General features: G+C 40.9%; 1 protein-coding gene across 12 annotated transcripts in view; it reads right to left on the bottom strand.

Annotated features, from left to right (window-relative positions):
• The window catches only part of QTMAN (queuosine-tRNA mannosyltransferase), a 278,206-nt gene that overhangs the window by 187,372 nt on the left and 78,405 nt on the right, over positions 1–12,429 (bottom strand). For all 12 annotated transcript variants that reach the window (XM_089520087.1, XM_089520088.1, XM_089520080.1 and 9 more), the window contains one exon: positions 8,441–8,654. In XM_089520087.1, coding sequence (XP_089376213.1) covers positions 8,441–8,619 — 179 coding nt within the window. In that variant the 5' untranslated portion in view covers positions 8,620–8,654. The remainder of the gene's footprint in view (positions 1–8,440; positions 8,655–12,429) is intronic.

Genomic DNA, 12,429 nt, shown 5'->3' with positions numbered 1-12,429 from the left:
GTCCATATTTAGTAGCGTTACTAACTGAGATTTTGTTGAAGGGGAAAGTGCCAAATAGTTGGAAAATTTCTAGAATTGTACTGATCCCTAAAACTAATAAACTGTCACCGCTTGCCCAATCCTTTCGACCAATTGCACTAATTAATCAAGATACCACATTGCTCTGTTCTATTTTAGCTGCCAGACTGAATGGTTTCATCACTGACTATATCCATCTGAACCAAACTGGGTTTATGCCTGGACGTAAACTGTCAGATGCCATCAGGAGAACATTAAACATTATACATTATGCCTCAAGGGAAGGTACACAGCTGGCACTTGTCTCACTTGATGCCCTTAAAGCATTTGATATGGTTGAATGGCCCTATCTTTTTGCCTTGCTTGGGGAATCTAACTTCGGGATTCCCTTTGTGAATTTGCTTAAAGATCTGTATTGGGGATCTCGAGTGATAATATATGTAAATAAGGAGGATTCAGCACCCATGACCTTGCAAAGAGGCACTAAGCAAGGTTGTCCCTTCTCCCTGCTCCTCTTTGGAATAGCGTTGGAACCTCTTACAACATTGATCAGAGACAACAACAAGATAGAAGGAATAAAAATCAATAAGACTATGCACAAAATTGGGCTTTACGCAGATGACATGATGCTTTACATTAAAAACTTACCTGATTCTTTCAAGGAGATTAATAAAGTATTGAAACAGTTTGGCAGGTTCTTTGGATTCCAAATAAATTATCAAAAATCTAGGATGCTCTGTCTCAATGCAACTCTTGAAACCCAGCACTCTTGGAAGGGATTAACGCACATATAAATCAACCCCTCAGGTTTAAAGTATCTAGGGGTCATCATCACAAGAGATATCTTTCAACTTATTCCTCGCAATTATAATCCAATCACTAAGTGGATTAAATCAAAACTGGCCCATTGGAGGTCACTTCATTTCTCCCTTTTGGGCAATGTTGCTTTAGTTAAATCTTTCATTCTGCCAAAACTATTGTTTCTTTTCCAAATGATTCCCTTGAGGCCACCGAACTCATACTTTAAATGCTGGAACAACTTAGTGGACTATCTAGTTTTTAATGGGAAACACCCAGACTTCTCAAAAGCGGTCAAGCATTCTAAAACTGGATATGGAGGGTTGTCACTTCCGAAATTTGATCTTTACTTTAAAGCTTCTGAGCTAAGTCAGATCACCCAGTTGATTAGCAGAAATAGTCTGACCAATTGGGTAGACATTGAAGTTAACTCTGCATCCCCTGCTACCTTTGATCAGTTTTTCCCCCCCGGAATCTATGGCGCGGTACAGACCCCCCAAAAAGGGTGGCCTCCCAGTGCCTGTTTTCCCACCGGAGGGAAGCTGCACACGCCAAACTGCACAGTTTCCTACCGGTGGAAAAAGAACCCACGAAAAGCGGGTTCTTTTAAAGCCATGGCGGTGGTGTAACAATGGCGGTGCCCATGTATACAGGGCACCGCCATTTTTACACCCTCATCACGTGCTAGGGTTGAGGGGCGTGTGGGCGGAGCACTCCAAGGCAACCCTAGCACGTGACGAGGACATTGCAAAGGGCCGGTATGTACTGCCCCTATATATAAATTCACTAAAATTTGTAATAACCCTTTTTTGCTCACTGCCTTGGTTCTGTGGAAGAAATGGAGGCATCTCTTGGTCCCCTACCCTTCCCCTTTATGGCCTTTTCTTACTCACCCTCTTTTCCAGAGCCCAGAAAAATATGCACATTTTCGAGGTTGGGAAGTTTATGGCCTGTATACAGTTAGGGATTTGTTCTACAATGGGACGACTATCACAACAGAGCAATTAACCTGTGCTCTGGGCCCTGGTCATCAGAACTGGTATCAAATAATACAGATACAATTATACTTAAAGAAACTACTTCAGATGTTCACAGTGTAGCAAAATTTTGTTACATCATATGTAAAATACGTTCCCAATCGGTTGGTGAAAACTGATATGTGTGACCTTGAATTTGTATCTGAAATTGTTTTTAACAATTATTAATAATTGTATTTTGCAATTATTATTTTATCAAGTTATTTTGTATACTAGTGAATGACTGAATAAATCTTACTTACTTACTTACTTCAGATACAGGAATACTCTTGCCCACTTACTTTTTTTGAAAACATGTGTGTCTCTCCGGGTATATATTCTAAAGGCCAAATAGCATGCATATATAATTGTCTGTTAGAGGAAACACTTGGGAACTCGACGCTTCATAAGGTAGGATGGGAAACAGAACTTTCCCTTTCAATTGATAGTAAGACTTGGGAATATATACGGACTCATTTACCATTTAAAACTAGGTCCATTGCCATTAAAGAGAATATTATCAAGTTGGTCCATCAATGGTACCCCACCCCAGTCAAATTGGCTCATACAGCGTGCCTGCGCCATACGCGGGCGCGCCATATGCGGCTTGAGCATACGTGCTCAAGCCGCACGGGTGGAAGGGGCGGTGCGTCCCATTCATTTGAATGGGCGCATGCGCCCGTTGCACCCCGCGCGCCGCCGCACACGAGCCCCATTGTTTCCAATGGGGCTCGAGCATAGGCGGAATTCGCCTTACGCGGCGGGATCCGGAACGGATCCCCGCGTAAGGCGAGGACCAACTGTATGTCTACCAATGCTAATCCAAAATGCTGGAGGGGTTGTGAAGGTAGGGGAAAATTTGTACATATGTGGCTGGCTTGTCCTTTAGTGTATGATTAATGAATAGAAATGTTACAACTAATCTCCAAGATCACTAAACAAAGAATACAATTATCACCACTCCTGCTCCTGTTCTCCATTTTTATGAATGAAAATAAAGCCCTGCAGCACAAAGAACGTATTAGTTTTCTTCTGGCTGTTGCCAGGCTTGAGATAGCCAAGAACTGGCAAACTGGAAAGTTGAATACTGCAGGATGGTGGACTAGACTAGCGTTCCCAGAGGCAAGCCCCTCTCTGACCCAGGAAGCCTCCTTTTAACCATCCATTAAGAAGCCAAGCACTTCCTCCAGTCCATCTGCCTTGGTCCAAGCCTCGGAGGTGGAGAAGATCTGCTGGACCTGATCCTATTCCCCACCACCACTCCCTTATCCTTTTGTTTCGTGTCTTTTAGATTGTAAGCCTGAGGGCAGGGAACCATCTGACTAAAAGATTGTATGTACAGCGCTGTGTAAATTTACAGCGCTTTATAAATAAAGGTTAATAATAATAATAATAATAATAATAATAATAATAGACTCTGGGACTTGTGGTTAATGGAGAAAATGGCAGAAAATAATAACAGAGCGAGAGGCTTACACTCTGGATTGACTTTTCATAAGGTTTGGCACCCATTTATTGAATACATCCAGCAAGATTTAGTCTCTAGACATCCCCCAATTTTAGCTAAATTTTTATGAAAAGATGTCTTTCAGGATTCCTGAATATAATTTTCAGGGCCTTTTCTGGGTTATTGTCTTTGTTTATTGTTGTTTCGGTGTACTGTTTGTTGTCATGTTTTGTTTTAGAATGTATTAATAAATTTAATTTTAAAAAAGAAAAAGTGCCAATGCAGCAGCAAAGGCACCTTTTCCCCAGCACACAAAGGAGCAGCATTTTGACATTCCTTTTAGCATCGGGGAAAGGCCAAATCAAGTTGCTGCAGCCCCAATTCCATGCTGAAAGGGGCGGCAGCAGGCTGCTCCAAAGGGGAAGTCTGTTTATTTCTGTTAACGCAGGCTATGATAATATTTGTCTTCTTTTCTGTAGCAAAATGCCCCTCCCAAATGTTGTCATAAATCCACCTGGCAAGCACTCCTTGATGACTTCTAATATTCTTTCCCCACCAGCCTTATCATGTAAGGCTGTGAAGAAAAAAGTGGGGACTGTCTTCAGGAGATAACCCCATGTGTCCTATTAATAATCTCTTCTTTCCATGCTGACCCCTTGTATTTGTGCGTAAGTGTTGGTCTAAAACACAATTCTGCATCAAAAAGTTCACAGTAAAGTCACTATGGCTGCATCCACACTGCAGAAGTAATCCAGTTTGACACTGCTTTAACTGCCTTGGCTCAATGCTATAGAATTCTGGGAACTGTATTTTGCTGTCACCCCAGAGCGAAGCAAAGCTCCCCTCTGGAACCACAACAAACTTCCAGAACTCCATAGCATTGAGCCAGGGCAGTTAAAGTGTTGTCAAACAAGATTACTTCTGAAGTGTGGATGCAATTTATGCCATGAATACAATAAATATCATTTATTCATTATTATTATAATCATCATTACAACAATGAAAGCAACTATTACAACTAGTTGTCATTACAACTAGTTGTAATAGTTCCTTTTGTTGTTGTAATTATGAACTAGTTGCAACTATTACAACTATACCAGTAGCATAGCAGTAGTTATTAGTATACTAGAAGCGTTAGTGGGAAATGATCCAGCAAATACCAGGTCATGGAAGTCCTATTGTTTCCTTAAATTATTTTTATAATTTTCAATATTAAATTGTTATTAACTGTATAGATTGATTTTAGTTGTACACAGCCAGGGCAGGGTATAAGGATTTTAATACTTAAATAAAATAAATACTGTCTGTAGTAGGAAAATACTACTCACATAATTTTAAAACTAGAAATAAATGGGACTTTGAAGTTTTCAACTTCCAACTTATTACTGGTACCACATTTTTATTACACATATACCTATAAAAAGTGCCCAAAATTATTTTCTCTTTAATGAAATGCCAATAACAAAGATAGTGCCATCACCTCTTCATTATGTTGTACTGCTTAAGTGTAGATTTATTTACTGTTTGTGAAGGTTATATTGCACATAAGTACATGACAGATTGCAAGTTTGCTAACTTCAAATCAGTTTTTAAACTTCCAGTACTTTCTGTTAAAATGTAGGTTATTTGACAAATTGGAATTAAGTTATCTTAGGTCAGTGTAACTGTACGTTAAACTAATGAGGTGTATGCCTATGAGTTATGTCTGATTAGCTTAATACAGAAAGTGCTGGACAGCTTGGGCTGCTGACCTTGAAGGAGCTGAGATAACATTGCAATGCGTTGGAGGATGTCGCTGTGATGTAGAAAAATTTACATAATACATACATACTCCCATAAAATAGGATTGTTTCAAAGTCCAGCAATGCAAAATTCACATTCAAACAGCCTCAGAAAAAAAATAAAGAATATTAAAAAAATAAAGTTGTTTCAGGCTAGAACTGCATGTGAAATCTGATATAGTAAAGACAATCAAGGAATAAGCAGAAAACAAATTATTTTAAAAGATTTGCAATTTAAATGTTAAATTTTTTCCTAACATTACATTGAAATCATAGCAGACATGCAGCATGGTATATTATCAAACTGTGTGGATTCGCACAGTTATTTAAGGTGATGAAATGGGTTACTTTTGTCAAGAAAAGTAGCATGTGCAAAGCCTGGATCTAGGCAACAGGTTACCCATCATCAACTGTACCTGTACCCTAGCTGTAGCTGTTGGTGAAGAAACAAATAAGAGTGTGAGGAAAACAAAAGAGAAAAGAGTCCATAGTTTTTTGTGGGGTTTGGGGGCCTTCAACTTCACAAAAAAAGAGTCTGTTTGTATATATGACCTTCTCTAAATAGTGGGGTAAGAAACAACTCCCTCAGTGATCATTCACCACACAGATCCTGCTATTGTAAGAGAAGTCCCACTGAATCAATGGAACATACATAAATGTTGGGTTTACTCTACTTGGAACTAACTTGGGTTTACTCTACATTTGGTTTTACTCTACTTGGAACTAACTACCATTCTGTATTGGATAAAAAGACCACCAGATGCAAATGGCATACCAATCAAACTGCTTCAAGCTGCAGAGGTAGAATCAACTCTAGTTTTTACTAAAATCAGTCAACAAATCAGGGGTGAGGGGGATGGCCCAAAGATTGGAAATGATCAATAAACAATCAAGTCCCCAAGAAAAGGGACATCAGGGATTACAGTAAACACAGGACCACTGCATTAATTTCCCATGCATGCAAAGTGATGCTCAAAATTCTGTAATAAAATGTTGCCCATGTATGAGGCAAGAAATGTCAGGTGTCCAAGCTGGGTTCAGGAAAGCAAGAGGCACTAGGGAATCAAATGGTAAACATTATCTGGATAATGGAACATACCAAAGAATTTAAGAAGAAAATCAGCCTATGCTTTATGGATTATAGCAAAGACTTTGATTGTGTAGACCAGACACGTCCAAAGTCCGGCCTGCAGACCAACTGCAGCCCACATTCTGACTGATAAGGTCCGACAGAGAAGTTGCCCAAATATAGATCTTACGCCCCCATCCCCAGTGAGTCCCCGAGCGCCGCTTAAAACTCCTGGGATCTCTCGCCACAGGACTTGATGTCATCAACCAGTGCAGGGAGAATGAAAGCCCAAATCTCACAAGATCTTGGGCGTCACGAGATTTTGGCTTTCCTTCTCCCTGCACCTCCACACACAGCCACAAGGAGGTGACCATTAAGAGCTATTGAAGAAGAAGAAGAAACTTCTGCCTACCAAACACCTTGACAAGGAGCTGTAACTGCACCGACAACACACTGACAGGCAGACAGGGCTGTGCACTCAGGATACATGTATAAAGTAGACAGGGGAGTATAGTGGAATCTGTGGTAGCAGTATCTTATCTTTGCTTTTCCACCTTCTACTCCTTGTATTCTCTACATAACTTCTCCCCTTCAGGCCAATTTTTATAATGGCAACTACAAATAAGAAACGAAAAATTGACAGTGAGGGACGCCGCTTCCAGGACAGGTAGAAAGTGGAATATTTTTTCACTGAAATACGGAATAATTGTGTTTGACTGATAGGCCAAAATGAAAAGTATGCTGTTTTCAATAAACTTTGCATAAAATAGTTAATTTGCATTTAATTTTAATGGTTCAAAGAATGTCAGGCTAAATGGTCGGCCCTCACACATGTTTGCTTCATCAAATCTGGCACTGTTCGAAAAAAGTTTGGACACCCCTGGTGCAGATCATAGTGAAAACTTTGGATTTTTTTTTTTAAAGAAATGGCTGTGCCACAACATTTAATTGTCCTGGTGTGTAATCTGTATTCAGAAATAGAGGATACTGGCAGGGCAGAATATGGAGAAATGGAATGGTTTCCAATTGACAAGGGGGTCAGGCAAGATTGCATTTTATCAACCTATTTATTTAATTTATACATTGTACAAACAGTACAATACATAAAGAAGGATTACACCTGGAGAAAGGAGGCATGAAAATTGGAGGAAGGAACATCAACAATGTAAGATATGAGCATGCACCCATATTACTAGCTAAAAATAACAAAGGTTTAGATTAATTACTGAAGAATGTCAAGGAATAAAGTGGGAAGGCAGGTTTACGGTGAACATTAAAAAACAAAAATAAGGACAGCAGATGATTTACCTAACTGCAAAGTATACAATGAAGGCACTGAGATAGTCCAACATTTCCTATACCTTGCATCAGTCGTTAATCAAAATGGAGACTGCAATAATGAATTCAGAAAACTAGGACTTGGAAAGGCAGCTATGAAAAAGTAGACAAGATCCTGAAGTGTAGAGATAGATCTTTGAATACTATCTTGAATAAGTTAGGATTGTTCATGCTGTTGTATTTCCCATTTTATGTGTGGTTGCGAAAGCTGGACAGTGAAGAGAGCTGATAGAAAGAAAGTCAGCTCATTTGAAATGTGGTGTTGGAGAAGAGTTCTACCAACATCGTGGACTGCTGAAAGGGCAAATAAATGAGCCCTGGAGCAAATTAAACCTGAAGCCTCACTAGAAGCCAAGATGATTAAACTGAGACTGCCATACTATGGTCATATCATGAAAAACCATGACTCACTAGAAAAAACAATACTTGGGAAGGTAGAAGGCAAAAGGAAAAGAGAGGAAGAGCACATTACAGGGAGATAGACTCAAATCAAGGATGTCACAACCTGAATCTGGAAGTTTTGAGCAGAGCTGTTGATGATAGGTGAGCTGGAGGTCTCTCATTCATAGAGTTGCCATAAATCCAAGTCAGTTTGATGGCTGTTAACAACAAGCTGTTAACCAAATTGTATTACGAAGTCTGGTCCCTCATCAAGGGCAGCGGGGGGGGGGGGTGTCAGTTTATTGAGCAATTTAAACTTCAGGTCCATGGGCCAATATCTGTAAAACAGAGTAGGCTCCATATAGTTGGCCCTGCCTCCTCAAAAGATTTTATTTGCCAGCCCCACTATCAGACATAAGTGTCTATGAATGAAACATGAAAGCACGCTCCTAAATACTTAGCAGGTTCTTCTTATCTAAACTAGGACACCTTCTCTAGCTGACCTCAAATCTATATGAAGATATTAAATTTTGTATGAGCAACTCTGAAAAACAAAGGATTAGAGAGATGAAATATCTGTAGCTCTCCTTACCTATAATTAGTACTGGGTGGCACATTTTGCATAAAGTAGAGAGCTGCAGTCCTCGCTCGCCAGTGCCATTTCTTGGCAGGAAGAGTGAAAAGGACACAATCTTCTATTTCTTCTTGCAGAAGATCCACAAGCTGCTTGTGTGAACCTCCGTAGAAAGCTTCAATTAGTAGAACACTCATTCTCCTTTATGTTATCCAAGTTGGCCAAGATTCTTCTAAAAAAATTAAAAACTCATATTATTAATAAAGCCTACTTTATAATTATTTCATTTTAAAATGTGTCATATAGGATCATGATAAAAGCGGAACCACATTACAAGAGCTCAGTCAGTGAGTTCAATTTTAAAGGGATTCAATCTTTTTGTTTCATTAATAAGTTTAACTTAAAAAAGACTAATTAAAATTGCAGGCATGGAAAAAGGAGAGTATCTATTAATCAAAGTCATATTCCATTAAAATTTAGGTTACAATTAACAATTCAGTCATAGATGCATGTACTGGAAAATGCTGAGGCTATAGCTATGCCTCTGTTTCCCAATGGCACACAGTGAGCTTTAAAATATACCCTTATTATAAAGTTGAGTTTATGTCTATATAATATAGCTCATTTGTTTTCAAACAGATTTGCCCTCTGACTGATAGTACATAAAACTAAAAGGCATTTCAAGCACAGTTCAACCATAATAATCTTTCATACTAAAAGAAATACAGAAACATGACTTAAAAGAAACATGACTGGGGCAGCCTAAGGAAATCGAGTTTGAGTTGTCCACCCCAGGACATCTACACTTAAAGCTACAAAGACTAGGAGCATTACTAAGTGACATTTTCAGCCCCTGGAGCAGATGCAAAAATACATTATTACACCAAAATGGCTGGAACAGAACAATATTGTACACTTTAAGGAGGCTGTTCACACTCCCAGCCACAGGGCAGCTGACATATAAAACCAAAGTGGAAACAAACCAAATAGACAAATAAAATATCCCAATTTTTTTTAAATGAAGAAACCAAATAGTCTCTGATAATTGCTCAAAATGAGTCACTGTTCTGAAGCGATAAAAAAACAGTGGCTTTATCCATACCCAGAGATAATTTGGCAAAGAAAATGGCTGACATTGCTTACTTAGTCCCAAGTAGAGTAGATCTACAAAATAATTGGGGACTTGGTATGTCAACACTTATTTTAGTCCCTTTGATACAATGGGTTTACTCCTTTTGGAATTAAAAATTCAATTTGAGCCTATATATATTTGCAAGGCTTGTCTGATAATGATGATGATGATGATGATGATGATGATGATGATGATGATGATGATGATGATGATTTATTTCTAGCCCGCCCAATCACGAAGAATCCGGGCGGGTTACAACAATAAAATACATCACATTACAATGGAGTTTAAAAAATCAAATCAAATCAAATCCTAGACCTACCGCCCCACCCCCATTCCCAGTACTAAAACAGAATTAAACAGTAATAGTATAAAAACATTAAAAACATTAAAGACATTTTTAAAAAGGCAGAAACATAGGTGGGAAAGAATAGACAAATGAGGGACAAATATCTCTATATCTGGGGAGGGTAACTAAGTTGGAAAGGCCTGCCGGAAGAGATCAGTCTTCAGTGCTTTCTTAAAAGCTGTCAGAGTGGGAATGTGATGGATCTCCTCTGGCAGGTCGTTCCATAGTTTTGGAGCAGTAGTAGAAAAGGCCCTCTGGGAGACTGATGTTAGCCTAGATTTTTTGGCTGTAGTAGATTTCTTCCTGAGGACCTTAGTGTGCGGGACGGACTATAGGGAAGAAGGCGTTCCCTCAAGTACTCAGGGCCCAAGCCATGTAGGGTTTTAAAGGTAATCACCAACACCTTGTACTTTGCCTAGAAACTAATAGGCAGCCAGTGCAGGGACTTCAACACCGGTGTAATATGGTCATTCCTAGAAGTTCCCGTGATCAATCTGGCTGCCATATTTTGTACCAACTGAAGTTTCCGAACTTGGCACAAGGGTAGCCCCAAGTAGAATGCATTACAGAAGTCCAATCAAGAGGTTACCAGTGCATGGGTGTCATCAGTACGCTGATGACACCCAAATAGTCTTCTCTGTGTCTCTGACTGATGCAGTGACTAGGGATGGCATCTCTCCGCTCAATGCCTGTCTGGAGTCGGTAATGGGCTGGATGAGGGAAAACAGACTCAGCCTGAATCCAGAGAAAACGGAAGTGCTTGTGATAGGCTCCCCCGGTCCCGGGAAGGAGATTTGTCCACCTGTCCTGAACGGGGTCACGCTCCCCGTGAAGGACACAGTTCGCAGCTTGGGGGTGCTTCTTGACTCGTTGCTTCACCTGACTCCTCAGGTGGATGCGACAGTCAGAGGTGCCTGCTATCAGCTTCGGCTGATACGCCAGTTGCGACCCTACCTGGACCGGGGGGACCCTGAAACAGTGGTACATGCACTGGTAACCTCTCAACTTAATTTCTGTAATGCGCTCTACATTGGGCAACCCTTGTACCAAACCCGGAAGCTACAGCTGGTTCAGAATATGGCAGCCAGGCTGGTCACTGGTAGTTCCAGGGCCAGCCATATAACACCTATTTTGAAAGATCTGCATTGGCTGCCTATTCGCTTCCGGGCGCAATACAAGGCGTTGGTTGTTACCTATAAAGCCCTAAATGGCTTGGGCCCAGAGTACTTGGAGGACCACCTCTCCCCATATAATCTGCCCCGCACTCTCAGGTCAGGTGAGAGAAAACTTTTGAGAGTTCCGAAGATGAGATATGTGGCGACTGCGCAGAGGGCTTTTTAGGTTGCTGCCCCGCAGTCTTGGAACTCTCTCCCTGATGAGCTCCGCTCAGCCCCCTACCTCGAGTCTTTTAAGAAAAATCTTAAGACTCACCTGTTTCGCCAAGCCTTCCCCCACATGCCCTGATTGTCATTCTCTCCTGCACACTGTGTTCACATTGGATGATTGCTTTGGATTGTATTTGGATTGTTTTATTGTTTTTAATTGGTTTTAACTATTGGAATGAATGATGGATTTTAATGTTGTTTTTGTATTGTTTTAACATGGGGGGATTATTGTGTTGCATTTTGTATTTTTGTATTTCATCACATGTTGTAAACCGCCGTGATCGTAGGAACGGCGGTATAGAAATAAAGTTTCATTCATTCATTCATGTACTACTGTTTCCAGGTCCCTCAGCTCCAAGAAGGGACGCAGTTGGTGTATCAGACGAAGCTGATAGCATGTGCTCTTGACTGTCGCATCCACCTGAGCTGTCAGTTGGAGCGACAAGTCAAGGAGGACCCCTAAGCTGCGAACAGAATCCTTCAGGGGAAGTGTGACCCCATCCAGAACTGGTTGACATAACTCCATTCTTGGATTCGGGGTTCCTATAGCAAGTACTTCTGTCTTACCTGGATTCAGTTTGAGTCAGTTTTCCCTCATCCAGTCCATTACCGCCCCAAGACAGGCATTCAGAGGAGAGATGCCATCCTTAGTCACTGCTTCAGTCCGAGACATACAGAAGTATATTTTGGTGTCATCAGAGTACTGATAACACCCCACCCCATGTCTCTGGATGATCTCACCCAGTGGCTTCATGTAAATGTTAAACAGCATTGGGGACAGAATCGCACCTTGAGGGACGCCCCATTTGAGCTCCCTCTTGGCCGAACAACTGTCCCCAAGCGACACCATCTTGAACCTGCCCAAGAGGTAGGACCGGAACCACTGCAATGCAGTGCCTCCAATACCCAACTCTCTCAGGCGTTCCAGAAGGATACCGTGGTCGATGGTATCGAAGGCCGCTGAGAGGTCCAAGAGCACCAGCAGGGTCACACTTCCCCTGTTGATGCCCTGATGGAGATCATCAACTAAGGCGACCATGGCAGTCTCAACTCCGTATCCCGTCCTGAATCCGGTTTGAAATGGATCCAGAAAATCCGTTTCCTCTGAGACTGCTTGTAGTTGATTGGCAACCGCTCTCTC

This window comes from Sceloporus occidentalis, unplaced genomic scaffold (genome assembly GCF_023333645.1).
Source record: "Sceloporus occidentalis isolate IW3139 unplaced genomic scaffold, rSceOcc1.0.p SCAF_4, whole genome shotgun sequence".
Taxonomy (NCBI): Eukaryota; Metazoa; Chordata; class Lepidosauria; order Squamata; family Phrynosomatidae; genus Sceloporus; species Sceloporus occidentalis.
This window is presented reverse-complemented; position numbering and strand designations above follow the sequence as displayed.